This window comes from Somniosus microcephalus, chromosome 3, assembly GCF_052327205.1.
Source record: "Somniosus microcephalus isolate GS21.2 chromosome 3, FLI_Smic_1.0, whole genome shotgun sequence".
NCBI classification, from domain to species: domain Eukaryota; kingdom Metazoa; phylum Chordata; class Chondrichthyes; order Squaliformes; family Somniosidae; genus Somniosus; species Somniosus microcephalus.
Window position 1 is genome coordinate 288,848,856 of NC_140989.1, and position 21,988 is coordinate 288,870,843.

General features: G+C 48.1%; 1 protein-coding gene across 10 annotated transcripts in view; it reads left to right on the plus strand.

Annotated features, from left to right (window-relative positions):
* Positions 1 to 21,988, plus strand: part of sgip1a (SH3GL interacting endocytic adaptor 1a) — a 286,659-nt gene that overhangs the window by 164,883 nt on the left and 99,788 nt on the right. For all 10 annotated transcript variants that reach the window (XR_015077669.1, XM_085982717.1, XM_085982720.1 and 7 more), the window contains one exon: positions 15,896 to 15,907. Coding sequence is in view for 9 of the 10 variants with exons in the window: in XM_085982717.1 (XP_085838843.1) it covers positions 15,896 to 15,907 (12 nt within the window). In the remaining variant the exon portion in view is untranslated. The remainder of the gene's footprint in view (positions 1 to 15,895; positions 15,908 to 21,988) is intronic.

Below are 21,988 nucleotides of genomic sequence, written 5' to 3' on the forward strand. Positions count from 1 at the left end.
CTGTCCCCAGAGATGGAGACGGAGAAGTCGAGGAAGGGAAGGGAAGAGTCGGAGATGAACCATGTGAAGGTGAGGGAAGGGTGGAAATTGGAGGCAAAGTGAATGAAATTGTCTAGTTCAGGGCGAGAGCAGGAAATGGCACCGATACAGTCATCAATGTACTGGAAAAAGAGGTGAGGGAGGGGACCCGAGTAGGACTGGAACAAAGAGTGTTCCACATATCCCACGAAAAGGCAGGCATAGCTAAGACCCATGCGGGTATCCATAGCAACACCTTTGATTTGGAGGAAATGATTGGAGTTAAAGGAGAAGTTGTTCAATGTGAGAACAAGTTCAGCCAAGCGGAGGAGGGTGGTGGTGGATGGGGACTGGTTGGGCCTCTGTTCAAGGAAGAAGCGGAACGCCCTCAGGCCATCCTGGTGGGGGATGGAGGTGTAGAGGGATTGTACATCCATGGTGAAAAGGAGGCGATTGGGGCCAGGAAACTGGAAACTGTTAAAGTAGCGGAGGGCGTCGGAAGAGTCGCGGATGTAGGTGGGAAGAGACTGGACAAGGGGAGAAAAGATAGAGTCGAGATAGGAAGAGATAAGTTCCGTGGGGCAAGAACAGGCTGAAACGATGGGTCTACCAGGGCAATCCTGTTTGTGGATCTTGGGAAGGAGGTAGAAGTGGGCTGTGCGGGGTTGGGGAACTATGAGGTTGGTGGCTGTGGGGGGAAGATCTCCAGAGGAGATGAGGTCAGTGACAGTCTTGGAAACGGTGGTTTGATGTTCGGTAGTGGGGTCATGGTCCAGGTGGAGGTAGGAGGAGGTGTCGGAGAGTTGGCGTTCAGCTTCCGCTAGGTAGAGGTCGGTTCGCCAAACAACAACAGCACCACCCTTGTCAGCAGGTTTAATGACAATGTCAGGGTTGGATCTGAGAGAATGGAGTGCTGTAAGTTCAGAGGGAGGTAGGTTGGAGTGAGTGAGGGGAGCAGAGAAATGGAGACGGCCGATGTCACGGCGGCAGTTAACGATGAAAAGGTTTAGAGAGGGTAAGAGGCCAGGGGGAGGGGTCCAGGTAGAACGGGAATTCTGAAAGCGGGAGAAAGGGTCAGCCGTGCGTGGGGAAGACTCCTGGCCAAAGAAATGGGCACAGAGACGAAGGCGGCGGTAAAAGAGCTCAACATTGTGCCGAGCTCGAAATTCATTGAGGTGGGGGCGTAAGGGGATGAAGCTCAGGCCTTTGCTGAGGACTGATCGTTCGGGGTCAGAGAGTGGAAGGTCATTTCCACTCATTTCCTCCAAATCAAAGGTGTTGCTATGGATAACCGCATGGGTCCTAGCTATGCCTGCCTTTTCGTGGGATATGTGGAACACTCTTTGATCCAGTCCTACTCGGGTCCCCTCCCTCACCTCTTTTTCCAGTACATTGATGACTGTATCGGTGCTGTTTCCTGCTCTCACCCTGAACTAGACAATTTCATTCACTTTGCCTCCAATTTCCACCCTTCCCTCACCTTCACATGGTTCATCTCCGACTCTTCCCTTCCCTTCCTCGACTTCTCCGTCTCCATCTCTGGGGATAGGTTATTGACCAACATTCACTACAAGCCCACTGACTCCCACAGCTACCTGGACTACACTTCCTCCCACCCCGCCTCCTGTAAGGACTCTATTCCATTCTCCCAGTTTCTCCATCTCCGCCGCATCTGCTCCGACGATGCCACCTTCCACACCAGTGCTTCCGACATGTCTTCTTTTTTCCTCAACTGAGGATTCCCCTCTACCGTGGTTGACACGGCCCTCGACCGTGTCCGTTCTATCTCCCGCACTTCTGCCCTCACCCCTGCCCCTCCCTCCCGGAACCACGATAGGGTTTCCCTTGTCCTCACCTTTCACCCCACCAGCCTCCACATTCAACGGATCATCCTCCGCCATTTCGTCCACCTCCAACGTGATCCCACCACCAAATGCATCTTCCCCTCCCCTCTCCTTTCAGCATTCCGTAGGGACTGCTCCCTCCGAGACACCCTAGTCCACTCCTCTATCACCCCCAGCACCCCTTCCCCTTCGCCCGGCACCTTCCCATGCAAGCGCAGGAGATGCAACACCTGCCCTTATACTTACCCTCTTCCCACTGTCCAGGGCCCCAAACACCCCTTCCAGGTGAAACAGCGATTTACTTGTACTTCTTGCAATCTAGTATACTGTATTCGCTGCTCACGATGTGGTCTCCTCTACATTGGGGAGACCAAACGTAGATTGGGTGACTGCTTTGCGGAACACCTCCGTTCAGTCCATAAGGATGACCCCGAGCTTCCGGTCGCCTGTCATTTTAATTCACCGCTCCATTCCCACTCTGACCTCACTGTACTCGGGCCTTTGCATTGTTCCACGGAAGATCAGCATAAGCTCGAGGAACAGCACCTCATCTTCCGATTAGGCACTTAACAGCCTTCCGGACTCAATGTCAAGTTCAACAATTTCAGATCATAACCTCGGCCCCCATTACATTTTTACTTATATTTTTTATCCACACCTTTGTTTTGGCCCTTTCCCCCCCCTTTTTCTCTCTCCCACATGGCAGCTGTCTCTCATTCTGCCAGCGCATTTCACACCTAATCTAGAGCTGTCTTTTGTCTCCACTTGTCCTATCACCATCTTGTCTCGTTTTGAATACCGCTTAATGTCTCTTCACTTCTCTTTTGTTCTCTCCCAGCCTCCAAACTGGCCTTTTAATTTGTTTCATTTCCTGTGCTTTTTCAGTCTTGACAAAGGGTTTTGACCTGAAACGTTGACTCTCTTTCTCTTGTCACGGATGTTGCCTGGCCTGCTGAGTTTTTCCAGCACTTTCTGTTGTTATTTCTCACTTTTCATTGTTGTGTGCTGCATGCTTCACAACCTCGCAATTCTGAGGACCCAGCCATTGCCACCAGGGATTGGTGCACCACCTCAGGAGGAGGAAGAGGGAGAGGAGGAGGAGGCGGAGGATGAAGAGGAGGATGAGCAGCACCAACGTGGGGTGGGGAGGAGCACAATGTTGCCTCTGCAAAGGCCATCCAAGAACGCCTGATAAGACACCGCTTCTGATGAATGACAGAGAAGATGGCTTCTGGGATGAAGAAGCACATCATCGCAAGCATCCCGCACCCCCTATTGCCGTGCAAAGCTCCAATGAGTCAAGTCAGCAAAGTTGTAAAGTTCCAATAAAAATTTTTATTTATATGACAAACTGTCTTATTTATTCAGGACAAACAATTAGAAACAAAAACAACAATTCATAAACTGACAAAACTCGTTCTTACCATATCGAGATAAGTGTCAACAGAGTGAACAATATATTAAGTTGAACATCAAACCTTCCCACAAACATTCCCCCCATTTATTGGATAGTTTGTACTTTTTGGCCTTCGAGGGTGATCTCCATCCCCTGCGCACTTCCCCCTTTCCCATTCTACTGCTCCTCTGTAATGTGGCCCCAGTGGCTGCAGCAAGGTTGGCGGAAGGCTGCTGAATGTTGGATGCAGAGACTGGAGATGGTCTTGAAGGATGCCCTCGACCAGCTCTGGGCCTGGAGGGCCCGGCTGCAGACTGCACCAACTCATGGGCGGCAGCAGTCTGGACTGGCTGTGTTACAGGCTGCGGCAAGTGCAATGGGGAAGTGGCAGTGGTGGGAGCAGGAATGCTGTCATCCTGAGAGAGGACAGCACCTTCCTGTTTGACTGACACACTGCTACTCCCCTGGGGCAGTACCTCAACATCCAGAGCAATCTGCTCGAGCACAGATTGCTGGCCTGCTGCGGCACCGTGAGATCCCCAGTGGACAGTGGGCGACCCAGCGAGGATGGCAGCAGTCAGCGCTTGCATGGCATCAATCTGAGACTGCATCAGAGCAGTCTGACACTGGATGGCACCAGCCAATGACTCGATTGCAGCACTAAGCCATTGTGTTGCGTCGGCCTGTGCTACAATAGATCCTGCCATCTCACCCATTACACGCGGCATGGGCTCTGGTTCCCCACGGTCGCTCTGCAAGTCAACCACCCTCTGCAACGAGGCAAGGATGGGTTCAAGGGTTTGCGCACAGATGACAGCTGTGCTGGTGGCGGACTCCCCCACGCTCCTAGCCAGTGCATCCATGCTGTCGGGCACCCTTGCCATTGCACGCATGAGCTCCGTATGCATGCTCATCGCCTGAGTATTCATTGCCGCGATACCAAGGTCCTCATCCGAGCCCTGTGCATCAGAACTCGTGCGTGTACTCACTCTCCAGGGAGATGGCCCCGAGCTTCCCTTCCCCTATGGCATTGCTGCAGGCCGCTGGGTCCCGGAGCTTCACCCAGTTCAGATGCTAACCCCCGCTCCCCTCCAGTGAACGCGTGGCCCCAGTGTCAGAAGTGTCATCCTCGGGAACCACAGGCGGTGAGGCTCCGGCTTCCTCTTCCTCCTCCTCTGCCGCATTGCTGCCACTGAGGGACAGACTGGTCAGCTGGTGGTTCACTATCTGAAAGCAGGAAGGTACAAGAGTGGCTTTAACATGAGAGCAGGGGGGCACGAAGGGAGCAACAACTGGAAACAGTTTGCTAGATTGAAAGTGCAAAAGGCTGGTGCTGTGAGGGGGAAGTGGTATGAGAGAGGAGAGAAAGCTGATGAACATACCGTTGCTGTCCTCAAGGGGGTTGACCTCTCCAATGGCCATGGAGCCTACTACCTGGCTCGCAATGAGTCTGTGGACTCTCTCCTCCAATTCTGTGAGGGGGTGCAGCTCTGCCTGTCCTCCTCCTGTCCGCTGGGTCTCCCTGCAGTTATGTGAAAGCTTGGCCTGCAAGAAAAAGGACAGTGTGAATGAGTGTGCAGCCATGTGTTTGGAAGGTCTGCCTACCATAGTTGAATAGCCGTTAATGTCTGCAAGGTGTGGGATGCGCATGTGAGTTTTATGAGATGGCCATAGTTGTTGGATGAGTGTTGGGCATTTGGGTATTTACACCATCTGGGCACAGAGTAAGGTTGAGATGGTGGGATGTAGAGGTATTAAAAAGCAGGCACTCACCCTGACCACCCGAGTGAGGTCGTTGAACTTCTTACGACACTGTGTATGTCTCCTCTGCACCAGGCTCCTCGATGACACTTGCTGGGCCACCTCCCTCCAGACTCTTCTAAACTCGCGGGGCAATGGCCTCCTGCCACTCTCTGGAAAGAGCACTGCCCATCGCCATTCAACAGCACCAACCAGAGCCACTAATGCCTGGTCGCTAAACTGGCGAGCTCTCTCCCTGGACCTCTGAGTATCCATCACAATTGTTTCAGCTGAGTAGGTGTTTGCAGGCCGAGGTCAAAGGCTGCAATGAGCAGGGTGTGGCTGGGCAGCAAGATGGCCCCTCCCCTTTAAGGACTGGATGGCGCCAGTCTGTCTGAGTACCAAGGTAATTGACATTGCCTGAGCTTCAGTAGCGTTCTGAGGTAGCGCCTCGCTCCCCAACGTTTGCGCCTTGAGAGGTGTGTAGCGCTTGATTTAGCGCTCCAATCACCTCATGGGGCGATGGAGACGAATTTTGCGGTCGGCAACAATAATTAGCGCCGGGCGCTAAACTTTGTGCCCAACCGATATTAGCGCCCCAAAATGGGCAATACCCTATTTTTCCCCCTTAATCTTTTGCATACAATCAGGCCTACATTTTATAAGTAAAGCAGCCGTGTCATGGATTGTCTTTGCCCTGCAGACCTGTAGATCTGCAACTAACTCGATCTTCAATTACCCTTTTCTCTTCACCTTCAGTTTTGTCTATTATATCGTTTTGTTGTATTCCCTCCCCCCAGGAAAATGACTTTGATTCACCAGTGTTTAAAAATAATGGAAAATACATTCTTGGGGTAATTGAAGCAATAATTGCAATTGCCACTTGAATAACAAGTGTATAGCTCCCATGAGAAGAGTGCACCCTAGAACATTAATCCTCATGATTGGTTTTGGCTTGCTCTCTTGTAGTCCGACACTGTATAATCTCCAAATCTGAAGAGCTGAGATGTTTAGAAATCAAATAATTTTTGAACAGCATAAATAATTTTAGCTTTCGGAAATGAATGTCAAGTTCTATATTCAATTGATTTTTAATAGGCAATTCTCCTTTCTTCTGCAATGAATAGTAATGAGGCCACAGTACCTCCACTGCTTCATGTTAAATGTTGCCATACCAACATGACTCTTCCATTTTCTACCTTGATTCTAGAACAGACCAGACCAGATTTTCTCAAAGGAAGTATTGTAGGGCATGTAAAAGCTACTCTGGGTATCATATGCTTTGAACAAGAGTTTCTTGCAACATAAAACCCTTTTTAATGTCTCCAGAAAGCATATTACATAGTGTGGCACCTTAAGGAAAATAGAGGGTTTTGGAAATAAAGGGATCTACAACCAATGCATGTTATGCCATAGTCTTGGCATGTTTATATAGCAGTGCCATAGATGCTGTAAAAACTGCTCCATTTATGTTGCAGCTGTTTTTAAGTTACAATTTTTAACTACATATCTACCAGTCATGCAGTTGCATAATCACTGACAAAATGGTATTTGTACATCCACACTAACTTGCACTGACTGTTGCACTAGTACATGCAACCTAACCTGACACTGCATTTGGTGCCTCTCATTGGTCAGCTGATCAGGGATCACAAGTTAATTTGATCTTCGTCAACTTTCTATATTCGGATATTCCTTATGTTCCTTTGAATTTTTTATAGGTCTGTTACTCTATTTATTTATCATTTTTTTTAAACAAACACAATGGCCGAGACAGACCTGATAGTTGACTGGAATCGTGGGTTTTTAATGAAAAGTTACAAATTAATTAATATTTTCAAAGATTTTTTAAAATAAAACCATTAAGATGACAAATGTTTTTTAAAATGTCTTTATTTATATACATTTTATTCATTTCAAGTAACTAATAAGTATAAGCTTGCTGCTCAGTGATTAAGGGCACAAATGCAGCATGTATCTTTTACCATTGTTTGGACATGGTAGGAGGGTAGCCTTTCTATTTTTCAATTGTTATATGACATGTAGGTCAGGAATGTCCTAACAATCCCAAGTGGTGGTTATGCCACAATATCTTTCCACAATTCCCTTCACTATAATTAAAAGTCTTGCATCTAGCACATCTCTGTAGCATCACAGCTCACAAAATCATTGCACCTCAAAAATGCGATTGGCTCAAGTATCCAATATCTGTTAAGTTAAACATGCTTATTGGCTTAAATAGCCCATTGACTCAATTTGACCGAATCAAAAAAATACAAGGGTCAATTTTTACTATTGGCGGAGAACGGATGGGCATCCACCACCCATACTCTCCGGCGGGAGGCCCGAGCTATTTAGAGGCATTGCAATCAAATAGGACCCTGATTTGGATAGTTTAATGAGGCTCCTGCCTCAGATGGGCACCTGGGACACCTTTGTAAAGGCTCTGGGCAAAATGGCGGCAGGCCAGATCAGAGCGGGAACGGGACAGTAGGTGCAGCTGTCTGATTTTAGAAGCACTGCCACCCCATTCCCACTCGGCGGACCAAAAAAGAAAGACTTGCATTTATATAGCTCCTTTCATGTCCACCGGACGTCCCAAAGCGCTTTACAGCCAATGCAGTATCTTTTGAAGTGTCGTCACTGTCATAATGTAGGAAACATGGCAGCCAATTTATGCACAGAAAAGTCCCACATACAGCAATGTGATAATGACCTGATAATGTTTTTCAATGATGTTGGTTGAGGGATAAATATTGGCCAGGACATTGGGGATAACACCCCTGCTCTTCTTTGAAATAGTGCCATGGGATCTTTTACATCCACCTGTGAGAGCAGACGTGGCCTCGGTTTAATGTCTCATTTGAAAGACGGCACCTCCGACAGTGCAGCACTCCCTCAGTATTGCACTGGAGCGTCAGCCTAGATTTTTGTGCTCAAGTGTTTAGAGTGGAACTTTCTGACTCAGAGGCGAGAGTGTTACAAACTGAGCCATGGCTGACAACACAGCCAAGTTACAATTGGCCCTAAAGTTTCTGTCACTGGACGGGTAGGAAAAGACATCAATCAACAACTGGGAACCACCACAAAACTAACCAACCAAATCATTCAAACAGTTTTTCCTGACTTCTTTAAGTGGCCAAGCTGACAATATAGATACAAGAATTTTTTTTTAATAACATAATAAATACAAAGAAACTTAAATAACTCACAAAGAAATATTTAATGTTATGCACAAAGTTGTCCATATCCTGTTGGAAATCCATCCAGTAAGGTTTTCCCCCAGCGGCTGACCCTCTCTCCTGGAGATTCAGCTTTTCTCCTTTCCCAGAAGTTACAATGTGGGTTACAAGCCTTGGATTCCAATATTTTTGAGATCTGTGCATGGGCACCTGACTTCCCCTGCTCAGTCTCCCATTCTCAGTCTTTCTATCAGAAAGAATAACCCAGTGCAAGAAAACATTTTCTTTGCAACCAACAGAAACACCTTGCAATAGCTATACCTAGAAACTGCACTCCTCATTGAATCTTGGAAATTTGGCAGCCACTTTGAGCCCTGCACTTAGCCCACTTCCACTCTTCCAATATTGGCACACAGCTTTGCTCCTAGATCTGATCCTGTACTGTGCTCCCACTCACCCTAGCCTCCCCTGGCCCAAGTGCCACTGCACCCCCAGTTTCCACTGCGGTCCCAGTGCCCACTGCGCCCCCAGCGCACACTGCTTTCTCCCTCCTATTTGTTCACTGCAGTCCCCCTCCCAGGGACTCACTACAGTCTCTTCTCTATGTGTTCGTGTCTGCCTTTTCCCTTGCCCAAAGTGCTCACTAACCCTCCCACAGGTGCTTGTGTTCACTGGTCTCTCTGCATCCCAAGTGCTGACTGTTCTCTCTTTCCCTCCTGGGTGCTTACAGCTCTCCTCTACTCTGTCCGATAATGTGTCGGCACCAATCTCTGAAGAATGCCCCTGTGTCACCCGCCTTTGTGATCCATCTAAATGAGATTGAAAACAGAGTGCCAAATTCAGGGTGGGTACATGTTGTGGGCCCAAACCCATTAGCAGCTGAATTGAAAATGCACTAAGCTCATTCCACATTGGGCCCATACAGTAAGCAGGAAAAAGAGACTCATTCTTCAGCCTAGGCTGGATTCGAATCCATATCCACAAGCATAAGGATAGTACAATAACACACCACACCATCTAATCCCCAGAAAAAGGTATATGCTCAGCCATCGTCAGGTGGCATGTATAAATATATGTTATACAACTCATCAACCCAATCAGTGTAAGTTGTCACGGTCACTCTTTGATTAAATGCTTGGGCTGATTAGAAGTATAAAGTTGCAGAACCATCATAGTCTGTACTATGTCCTGTACAGGATGTGCACCTTACAAAAGGAACCATGCTTCAACCTTTCAATGTTGTTAAAAGGATTAATCTGATAATTTACAAACAATGTTAAAAATCCTTTGGTATCAGAGAAAGGACAGGTCTGAATATAGAATAAAATATATCAATTTTCTATTAATATAACAGGATTTATTAATATGGAATATCAGATGAAATATCAAACCTGAACATGTTGCTCAGTGATAATGATCCTTTAATCTAATCATTGTGCTGGAAATGAATGAGTGATTTGTAATTGCTAATTTTTATCAGATTTCAGGGCGGATTAATGTAGTACTATAAATGAATTAACCATGGCCAGGCACAAAGATGTTGAGCAGATCTTTTTTAAACTTCTATAAGGCTTTGCCTTCATATGAACCTTTTAAAGGGACACATCTGATAGAAAAGTGTTTGGCAAAATATTTTTTCCACAAGAGCTGTCTTTCTTCACAATGATGTCACGTGAGATTATACAGTTTGACATGATTTTTATCATGCTTACAAATGGTTCTTTCTCATGAAAACAGTGGTTTGTTAATTGTGTTTTTACTTTGGAGTGTTAGAATATGAAACATTTCGGCGGGAAAAAAATCTATCATTATTATTTTATTTTTCTAATAAATGCTTCATACTTTAGAGAAGAAGTCTGGTAAGAGCAATTTTCCTCTTTTTAAATAAAAAAGGGAAGGTGCACTTTAACTCGCATGTCTGTCCTCTTTCATGGATAATTTTTGAACTTTGTTTATCGGAATGTTGGTGAGAACAGAGGGACTCATCAATGTTCCAGCAATACCAATTGTCAAGCTACCTTTGAAGGGAAAATCATGTACTAAAGAATCAATGTATGTTACTGTGGCCCGTTACTAGGCTGGTAATGAACATTACTGGTTTGGGAACCTCCAAGTTTGCATCCTGGAAGGTCCTTGAAGTTGATGGATGGATTCCCAATGAAACCATTTGATGACGTCACCAAAGTGAGTCCCAGCTCTGTGCAGAGGCCTGAAATTACCCAGCTTTATATTGAAATTAACCTCCTTGCTTTTGGGGCAAAACCCCTCAGCTGTTCTGGCATGCTCTGGCCGTGACTGCTTTTGAAATTTTGTGGGGTCACCCACAACTTCTTTGTGTAGGGGTGGATCCAGCACTCCCTACCCCACAACCAGCTACTTGCTTTCCATGGCAATGAAGGCGACTGCCCCTATCTCCGCCACCTTTGGTGGGGTCAGCAGCAGAGGTCACGGGCAGGTGTACTTCTGCACTCACTGCAGGATGTGCCCACCTGCAGATTTTTGGGGCCAAACAGAAGTTGGACATGTTGAGCATTGAGTCAATTGAAACCCCAACATTTTTCTACTTCATCCATGGCTATTTCAACACAATTTTTATTCCTGCGTGTATTAATTTACAAGTGTCCATATTAAATTTAATCTGTCATTGTTTAGCCCACTTACATACAATGGGCTGAATTTTCCACCCACCATCTACTGATTTTTTGACACCTTCGATTCCTACTGGAAATGTCGGGTGATGCATTCTTTCTCTTTTGAAGGTTTGCAGAGACTCAACACTTGTTGCATGAGTCGGCAACTTACTCCATATGTCTACTATCCTCTGGGAATAGAAGAATCACCTAGTATCTAACTTAACCCTTCCCTTGCGTAACTTATACGCATGACGCCCCGTCTTCCCCAATCTATCAAATTGAAATAATATATCAATACGAACACAATCCAGTCCTTTAACTATTTTATATTCCTCCATCAAATACCCGAAGTCTACATTTCTCCAAAATGAATAGACCTAGCTTTTTAAGCTTATCTAAGTAAGTCAGGTTATTTAAGCTGGGAATCATTTTTGGGACATCTTGCGTCACCACAGTGGCCGCCGGCAATGCAACATTGTGTGTGGCAGGTGTCCACAACCTGTGATAGCCATCCTCTGTGCCTTGTCTAGGCAGACACAGAGCCCGGAGAACCTGCCATAATTATTTTTTAAAATTCGTTCATGAGATGCGGGCGTCGCTGGCAAGGCCAGCATTTATTGCCCATCCCTAGTTGCCCTTGAGAAGGTGGTGGTGAGCCGCCTGCTTGAACCGCTGCAGTCCGTGTGGTGAAGATCCTCCCACAGTGCTGTTAGGGAGGGAGTTCCAGGATTTTGACCCAGCGACGATGAAGGAACGACGATATATTTCCAAGTCAGGATGGTGTGTGACTTGGAGGGGAACTTAGAGGCGGTGGTGTTCCCATGCACCTGCTGCCCTTGTCCTTCTAGGTGGAGAGATCGCAGGTTTGGGAGGTGCTGCCAAAGAAGCCTTGGCGAGTTGCTGCAGTGCATCTTGTAGATGGTACACACTGCAGCCACAGTAATTATGATAAATTCGCCAAGGCCAGAAAACTGTCCGGGATCAGGAGTGGTGGGAGGAAGTCCCAACATGCTGAAAATGCACCCTATTCCGCAAAAGAGGAATATCTGGACCATTTTCCATAATTCTAAAGTGCCAGCTTATGTCCTTGTAAATTTCCTTCCTGTTAATTTCCTTATTTAGCCAAGTCTAAATGGTAACTAACATTGAAGCTTCCCTCGCTAACCTAAATCTCTAGATCTGCCACTTTATTCCTAAGATTCCTACCATTTGTGTGCAGAATTTTGAACAGTCATTCCTCTCCCTCCATTCTGTGACCTCATCGTTTTTCATTTTGTCTTTACTTCCTGTGCATTATATCCTTTTACACCGTCTGTCAAGTCATTCATTAATATGCCCAATCTGGTTCTCTCTCTGTGACCCAGCATGTGGCACTGGGAGTAATTTTGAAGAGGCCTGGGGGGGAGGAAATTTGTTGATTTGCACCTCCCATTAGCGCCCTAAGAGGGCGCCAACGGGGCATAAAGCAACTAGCGCCTGGGCGCGGCGCCGCTAACGCCTCCTGTGAAATTCAGTGGGAGGTTAGCAGCGGCGGTAACCATTAGCACCCCGTGGCGCTGCGCCTCCGGCAATGACATCATCGCTGTGCGCAGTGCCCCGCCCGCGATCTTCAGTAGCGCCCCCTGACTTACCGCCGGATGCTATGTCCAACAGGGTCAAGGGGGCCTACCTGTGGCCGGAGCAGCGCAAATTAAAGGGGAGGTGCCGGGCGGCTATTTTTGTTGCTGGCTGCCTGCCAGCATCTGCCGCCATTGCTGTCCCCGGCCTCCTGTGCAGCACCCCCATGGGGTGCCAGCTACGCTCCGTGAGCCCGGCACTTCTCTTGAGTGTTGGGCTCTTTTGCGGGCATTCCGATCCCTGGTGGCCCAGCTGGGCCCTGGGTCGCGCTGCGCAAGACCCCTTTAATAAGGAGAGGAAGGCTTGCAGTACCGCGGTGTGACATGCCGCAGTGCGTGGCGCAGCTGCACGTAGCGCCGTGATATTCACTCGCAGCGCCCCAAGAGGGAGGCGGGGCACTTCCAGTGAATTTTGGGCGCAGGTGTGCTAACTTTTCCGGGGCGCTACTTTTACCGGCCTGACAAAATTAGCGCCCCAAAGGGGGCGCAACCCTATTTTGCCCCCCTTGTTCTTTAATCTACTATCAGCATCCCAACTTCATCCCACAAGATCTCTATCCTAATCTTTCGTCTGTTGATTCCTGAATGAGTCATGACTTCTGGCTCTTGTTTCTCGCATCTTAGGAGTTTTCCATCAGTCCATTAATTCCCTTGCCCTCATAATTAGGAGGCAATTCACCATTTGAGTTACAGCTAGAAAAAAGGCCATCTATCCCAGGATAACCAAATCTTCTGGAACTCCTACTTGTCAAGAGTTAGTATGGCACTACTGGGCTCGATAGTAGCAGATGCCAGATTTCACTGAGTGTGTCATTGTCAAGTTGCTTGAATGTGCAATTGTTTGATGTAAATGAAAGGGTACAAGTAATAGGTAGACACCCTGCTCAATTAAACCCTCAGCTTGCCATCTCCAAAACTTTGCACTATCGCTAAGCCAATAATTGTCCAACCCGTCTGCTCCATTTCGCTCAAGACCTGGATGTTGGGTGGTCTAACCTGCCACCCATTCCCCACCCCGGTCTTGCTCCTTCACATCATGTTGTGAGCCATTTTCTCCTGCAGACAAAGGGCAAGGGTTAATGAGCCACTATTGAGAAGGAATGTGGATATGTGTGTGGCTGGAGTGTGAAGTGAGGAGGGAGTCATCAGTGGAGTTCCTTGTTCTGTATGTGAGAAGAGGATGCTGTTAGTGACTGTGAAGGCAGCAAGCAGCAAGGAATGAGAGGTAGTGTAGTGTTCGCTTGTGATTGGTAGAGAAGGATGTAATGCAGGGGACAGGGAAGGTCTGTTACAGGTGATGTGTAGAGAGATGGAGAAATGAACAGCTGTACTCACCCTTGCTGTTCTGGTTAGGTCATTGAAGCCTTTCCTGCATTGAACCCGGGTCCTGAAACTGACCATCTCTGCCACTTCTCTCCAGGCCTACTGTACATTTGGATTCTTCTTCCCATTCGTGGCAAAGAGAACATGCCTCTTTGCACTCACCTCCTTCAACATACCTTCAGGGAGGGTTCAGAGAACCTGGAGGCATCTTTGCGGCAGTATCAGGAATAAATCTATACGAAATGAGTGCAATCCACCTTCTAGAGGTGCATTCACGCTTCAAATTAGCCTCTAGAGGCCAACAGGGATCCTGTCCTGACAGTCAACCGGCCGGCTGGCCATCCCAATGCAATCGAGTGTGCAGCTCGCCAATGAGATGCAAATGAGGCCCAGGAGTTAAAATCATCCGGGCTTCACTCTGATCATGTCAGGCCAGTTTGACGCTTACCCTGCTCTCTGTTAAAACTCCCCCTTTAGTGTTCAAGTTTTAGATCCCAGTTTCATCAATGGCTCAGTGACTAAATGTGGTGTGAAGCTGAGCTATTCAGGCTGCGTTTTGATACCTGGTTCATGATGGGCTAGCTGATCTCGCCGAAAGCAGTAGTAAGAGGGCAACACTTGGTGTTGGGATCTCTGAGCTAAGAAGTGGAAAGATAAGCCAAAATTCCCATTCCTGATCGCTCTCCAGAGACTTCTGCTGGGAAGTGTGCATCTACGGATGCCAAGTGTGGGCGGCAACCTGCTTGGTTGTAACTCCACCCATGGTTGGATAGTCTGTTATGTGAAGAATGGTCACTCGGGCAGGGCTCCAGAAGATTTCCAGCACCTGTGTAACTGTAATGCAGCAAGAGTTACTAGCCACACAAAGAGAGATCAGGAGAAAACATCTGAAGGAAATTCCATGGAAGAACAATAAGTTACTATGGGACGACACTAAATGTATGATGGAAAATCTTAACTGTTTGGAGAACTGATTCCAAAATGGTGACTTCTAGTCATGTCACAGTGAGAGCATGTCAATTAAATTGGTGTTTTAAAAAATAAAGTAACAGGTTGTGTAGGCAGTATTCTAAAGTTTTATTCATTTTGAACATTTGTTTTATAACTGTGCAATAGTTTTCAGCATATTATATGCTACATAGGGTGTTTTTTCTGCCTCATGATCATTTGTTTATCAGGTGATCTGGTTGCCGTACTGGTGTGTTAAAATCTTGTCACAGAATGGCAGGAAGTGGCACTTGCATGTCTCCACCAGGTGGCAACTCAAGTTGGTCCCATGTCCCTCTGAGTGGTCAGTTACAGGATGGCACTGATGTGAAGATAGGGTGGCACCTGTCCAGTTTTGGAGTAGGCTGTCTGTAAAATATAACCTGAACACCAAGAGGATAATTTTGCAAGACACTACTCCTGTCACAAGTCTCAATGAACATAGGTCAGAAAATCAAGGCTTTCTCTCACCACGATTGTGTCGCTGCCGCCAGACATTGGAAAATCTGCCCCCTAAGAGAATGCGGCCAGAGCTTTCTGTTTTGGGCTCATGAGCCTGTGATTTTCCCTCCATTAAAATTAATGGGCAAGACGATCGTAGGCTGGCAAGTGCAGAAGTGGAAAACCCTGGCCTGTATATTAAAAGTCTATTTTTATCTCTCTGTCTGATGCTTTCAATAAAATGTTAGCAGCAAGGAAGAAGCTATCTGAACTCAGCATGTTCCCCAATTCTTTTCTGCCCTCTGTCCAGTCTCCCCATCCAGCAGGGAATTATGTTTAAACCACAGAGAAATCCTAAAGAGGGCAAGCATGTGGTGTGGGGATGGCGGGGGGTGGGGGGGGGGCGGGGCGGGGGGGAAGCAGGGTGAGGGGTGGTATCACAGCCGACCTTGATCCTTTCTTGACACAGTGTCAACTGACTAGCAATCAGGATCGAGACTTCTGGCTGAGTTTTCCCCTTCCCCAGCCCAAGGGTACTGAGAGTGTGATTTTTATTTAATGAACAATTGCCTTGTCAAGAATGAGAGACTTTTCCTGTACTCTGATGATTGAACTCATGTCTGTGCACTTTAACCTTTGACAATGAAAGCTTTGTTCACAAATCTGTCACTCTCTGACCAGGTATCTGTTCTCTCTTCCCTTTTGCCGATCACAGAGGCGCAGTCCAGTGAGTATTCCTTTATATTGTGTTTCACATATCTAGAATGCTTTAATTTTTGTTCATTTTGAATTTCATTCAATTGATTGGGGGAAAAGAGATGTTAACAGTAATATGTTCGTTACTTCGGAAAGCGACTTACCTCGAGCTACAATAGATTCAACAGAAATTAAAGCTGTTTATTTAAATACTTCACATATACTTAAAACTTTGCATTGCCTACCAATGAACCATCAGTACTTCCCACTGTTGTGGTAAAGAGTACATACAATTTCAAACCTCGTAAAAAAAAAATGCTGACCTTATTACAATAGACTTAACTGATGATTTGCGAAACTTAATGGGGGAGATTTTAACTCAGGTGCGGGATGGCGTCGTGTTATCCGAATTTCGTGTTTCCCACACGAATCTAAATGGATGTGGGAGATTGATGCAATTTTAACTGAATTGGCCAATTGATTTCCAACGTGTGAGAAGCCTTTGCAAATGGGTTTTTCATGACTGAAAGTCCCCTCCGATGACGTCATCATTGCTGCTGCATTTAAGGTCCACAGCAAGCCTTGCTTCTTCTGCAGACTGCCAAGCTTCTTGACTGTGCAGTGTGAGAGAGCTGCAGCAAATATGACAAGCGGGAGGGCCAGAACAGCTCCTCGCTTTGACGAGGTGGCACTGCAGGCATTAGTCGATGGGGCTAGGGCCAACAGGGAGGTGCTGTTCCCTTCATCAGGGAGGAAGAGGCCTCCCACTCAGACCAAGGCAGTGTGGATGCAGGTGGCTGAGGAGGTCAACTCCTTGGGAGTCACCCGCAGAACCTGGATACAGTGCAGGAAAAGATTTCATGACCTTCAGCACACTGGAAAAGTGAGTATGAATTTCCCATCACCCTCAATCTGATCCCCTTTGCCTTTCCTCACCAGCACTCAGCTTTAGCAATCTCTTCCTCCACATCCCACTTGACACTGACATCCCTGCACCCTTACCCATTCCCTCTCTCTCTATGCTCACATTCACATAAATATTCGACCATGCAGCCCTCACACTCCCTATCATTCTGGTGCTTTGAATACAACTGACAACACACAGGGAGGGCCCTTGGTCTTGCAACCTCACTCCATCTTTGTCTCTTTCTAAGTATCTATGCTATGCAATCTCTACACTCACTCCTTCATTCTCACTCAACCTCCACTTGCCTCCCTCATTGCAGGAAAAGAGAGCTCACAACAAAAGAGAGCGAGCGAGGACAGGAGGAGGGACAGCCTCAATAGCCCACCTGACCCCCTGGGAGGAGGCCGTCCTGGAAATTATGGGAATAGAGGATGATTCACACATGGGGGACGGACAGACGGGTGTAACACAGCAAGCTGGTGACAGAAAAATTTCCCACCCCACCTCTCTCTTTGACATTGCATGAGTTGCTGATAATGATTGTGAAGCTGTAACAGATGGACTTATGAGCATCTGCAAAAAGCTATGTGCATGTAGCCTTTGCATCACATCTCTGACTCTTTCCTTTACTCCCTCACAGAACCGTCACAAGAATCCGTCCCCCCTAGCCAGGAAGAAGAGGCTGAGCAGCCAGACTCCTCAGAGGAAGCTGCAACCTCTGAGGGCGCAGCGTCAGCAGAATTCAGCGCACCCAGCACCAGCGCAGACACTCACACCTCGGTGGGACTTTCAGGACATAGAGTAGTGTTGTCACCTGGTGTATCACAGCTCACAAATGAGCATCAGCAGATTGTGGAGACAGGGACAGCAGTGGAGAGTCCTAGTCAGAGGGCGCAGGACTCTGCCAGCTCGGCTCAGCAGCATGTCGATCCTCTGCCTCTGGGTCCATCCATAAGATGAGAGGCGATGGAACTCCAGGCACAGATGCAGGAGTCTCTGGCAGGTTTTGTCTCTAGGGTCGCTGCGAGTGTGGAGCGAATGGAGGAGTCCATAGCGAACATGAGCAGAGCCTTTGTGGAGTCATTGGTGCATGAACGCATCACCACGGAAAGGATGGCTACCTCCGTGGTAAGGCGGGCTACGGTAGAGGAGAGGATGGCTACGGTAGAGGAGAGGATGGCTACGGCCATGGAGGAGCTTAGTCGCCAGGGTATGGAAAACAAGGTCATTGTTCAGAATAGAATGACATCTCTTGAGGAGCGAATGGCATCTATTGAACAGAGAAATCAGACCTTCATGGATGTCCTTCTGAGCAGGACTGCCATTGCAGATACGGGTCCCCATGGCCCCCCTGATCTGCAGCAAAGTGCTCTCCAGCCACTTGCAGGCGCTGAGGGGGAGCTGACCCATGAGAGGGAGGTTGGTGGCAGACCTCAAGGGAGTGGGGGCTCCTCTCCAAGGACTCACACTTCCATGCCACTGCAGAGCCCTCGGTCAGAGCCCCACTGGAGTCCACACCCAAGTGAGATAGACGTCTCAACACCTGCACAGCCGCAGGAGCCGCAGACTGTTGACGAGCCCTCACAGGCTCGCAACCCCAGAGGACGCCTGCCAAAGGTGTTGAGACAGGAGCAGCAGGAAAGTGAGCAAGGGGCCTCCACATCTGCTGAAGCCACAGGGGAGGCACCACGTAGGAGCACGCGTAAGAGGAAAATTCTGCACAAATGGTCACAAGATTAGTCACTTGGGTGCAATTTTGTGTTTATTGTAAAAATGCCATCACGTTGTTATTGAACATTAAAATTCTGATGGCAAATGTTGCAGTTGTGGCATCTGTCATTTCGCTATTGGGACTTCCACATTGAGGCCTTAAGAATACTTGCAACTGTCAGTATGGTGGTCAGAGTGCTAGGAATCCTCTGGTTCTTGACCATTGTCAAAGCTCTGGTAAGAAGCAGCGAGGCAAAGGTGTTTGATTGACTAGGCTAAGCAAATCTGGCCAGGATGAGTGCGTCCCTTGCATCCCGGGCAGCAATGTTCTCGCGTAATGCTGCCGCTGGTTGATGGGCCTCTGCAGGATGTTCGTTTTTGCACTCCTCCTCCTCCTCCTCCTCCTCCTCCTCTTCTTCCGGAGACCCTGGCTGCTGAGTACTGTAGGACTCCACCTGATCTATCCAGGCATCTGAAGCGCATCTTCAGCAAACCGATGGTTTGCTCGATAATGGATCTGGTGGAAATGTGGCTGGAGTTGGAGCGCTCCTCAGCTTCGTTGGCTGGCCTCCTCAACGGCGTCATTAGCCACATCCTCAGGGGATAGCCCTTGTCTCCAAGTAGCCATCCGTTAAGTTGGTCTGGCAGACTGAATCGCGGAGGCACACTAGACTGGCGCAGTATGAAGGAGTCATGGCAACTGCCAGGGTACATGGCACAAACATGCAAAATTTCCTTCTTGTGGTCACACACCAGCTGAACGCTGAGGGAGTGGAAGCCCTTGCGGTTGACAAAAATACCTGGATTGCGATGGGGTGCCCTAAGGGCCACATGTGTGCAGTCAACGATGCCCTGCACCCTTGGAAAGCCTGCCAGATTAGCTAATCCAACCGTTCGCACCGTGACACTTGCTCGATCCTTGGTGAAATGGATGTGATTGTGCGCGAGGGCAAAGAGGGCATCGGTTACCTACATGATGCAAGTGTGTGCGGCCACCTGGGAGATGCCGCTGATGTCTGCTGCTGATCCCTGGAATGAGCCTGAGGCAAAAAAATTGATTGCAGTGGTGACTTTGATGGCCACTGGTAATGCTTGTCCACCTGGTCCTCTGGGCAGCAGGTTTTGCTGTAGCATTGCGCAGGTGTCAGTCACTACCTCTCGCGAAAGTCGGAGCCGCCTTTGGCACTGCTGCTCAGACATGTTGAGGTAGCTGACCCTGCATCTGTAGACCCTGTTTGGGGGGTATCTCCTGCGCCGATGGGCTTCCAGACGCTGGCCCCTTCTGACCTGTGCCGCTTCAGGTGGGTGAGCAGCAGCCTGGCGCTCCTGCTGCTGCTGCTGTTGCTGATGCTGCTGTTGTTCCTGGTTCTGCTGCTGCCGCGGCTGGTGCTCGAGCTCCTCTAATGCCCAGATGGGAAGGAAATAAATGGCTCCCATGCTTCTGGTATATGCCTCTGTTGAGGAAGCATTGAGTGAAGGTGGCGAGAGGGGTTTCCCAAGAGGTCACACTGGAGATGGGTGTGAGGCTCCAACCTTCCACAGGTGTGGTTAAGCCTTCTAAAAGTTGCCCCAGACCTGAGACCACTAAGTCCTGCCACCTGCAAATCATGGCTGATCAAATCATGGCTCCTCTTTAATGGCTGACCTGCAGTTGATAGTCAGCAATCCAATAGTGCTCCCGCCAGGTTTCACATTCGTGTTTCCAACCAGGCGTGTTTCACGTGGGAAAAGGGTTAAAATCGCAAGGGCCTTTCAAAATAGGATTATAGAAGCCATTTAGTGGTTGTTAAGGGCCTTAACGACCAGTCCCGCCTGTTGGATGCGGAACGGAGTCGGGACCATCAGACACGACTGAGTTAAAATTGCTCGGAGTCAGGAACCAGGCGGGGGGGTCCCGCCCGCCAGTTTTTGCGATTTTAACCTCCTGCATGCCTCCAAGCCCGCCTCCACGGCTCAATGAAAATCGAGGCCAATGAGTTTAAACACTCAATCACATAAAAATATTGACAGCGATTATTACTTGGCTGTTGAAGAAAGTATCAAATAAGCTCTAGTGCTCATGGTATTTCGGATTTTCAATTGGAAGAGGAGTTGGTAAATGTGTTGAATTCGCACCCCATACCCCTCCCCCACAATTACCTTGTTGCAACCATTTATTTATTTACGAGGCGAGAGAATCGTTTGTGTTCATTGTTTTTTTTAAATTTGTTCTTGAGACGTAAGCAATGCTGACAAGGCCGCATTTATTGCCCATTCTTAGTTGTCCTGAGAAGCTGGTCATGAACCTTTACCTTGAACCACTGTGCTTCTTCTGAAAGGAAAATTGGGCGGGGTGTATAACGAGCGGCCGTTCCAATATCACCCGTTTTACACTATCGCCCAAAGTCAAAATTACCCCCCTTGAGTGAGTGTGAGTCCATTACATTGTAGCATGCCTGTACTTTCTGATGGCAGCATTGGATCAGGGCACACATTACAAGATTTATGTATCACACTGCAAGCTGTTAAAATGCCACACACCATGTATTCCTTTGTTGCCATGATATGTGTGGAAAAGGTTGTCAGCTTGCTGAGGGGGCACCAGGTCACAAGCTGTGTTTGTGTCGTGGATACTGGAAAACATCCTTAACGTGGATATTAGTCTTCCTAAATTTAGTTACATTTACCTCAGCATTCTTCCTGATAGCTGAAAACATCTTTGGCATTTGCTCCCAGGTTCTATGGAGCTGGGAGACTGCGTGAACTCTCTCCACCACCCATACCCCGGGCAGCCTGCATCTGTGTTTTAACAAGAGAGTGTCCTTCTGTTCCAGAGATTGATACCCTTCTTTGCTGCATCAGGAGCTGTCAACATTCTACAGTAATATGTAGTACAATTTTGGCCCAGCAAGCAATTGTTGCTTGAACCATCCGTTATGCCACAACAAAAATTCATCGTCCTTTTAATACTTCACTGGATTTCCTGTGCCCAGCCAATCACGCTGCTCCACGGGCTCCTGTGCTCATTTCCTATGTGCAGCGAGATATTAAAATTAATAGAAGGAACTGGACTTGCAAAATCCGTGAGGCCAGCTCTCTGCACTCCCACCCTGAGCCGCCCACACTATCACCAATTCCAGAACCACAAAATCAGGGCTATAGGCCCAGAAATTCAGTATAGCCACTTTTGGGGCGGTAAAGTCGGGCGGCCGCTAAAGTTTGCGCCCGGCGCAAAGTCGCGCCCCCTTCGCCGATATTCAGTCGCATCGCTCCAAGAGGTTGCTGCTGCGCTAAAACAGGCGATGCACGACTATCTTTAGGCGCTAAGCCGGCGGTGCTGAGCGATACCCCCGAGGCCGGGCGCAGCGCAGGTGCGGCGAGTTCTTGATTGACGGCAGACACTCTGGCGCTGGTCAGCTCTTAAAGGGGGAGGGTGGATTTGTTTGCCTGCCACGCCCTGCACACTGCAGCCCTCAACCTAGGCCTGACCATTTCAGCTTCACCTGTACAACGCCC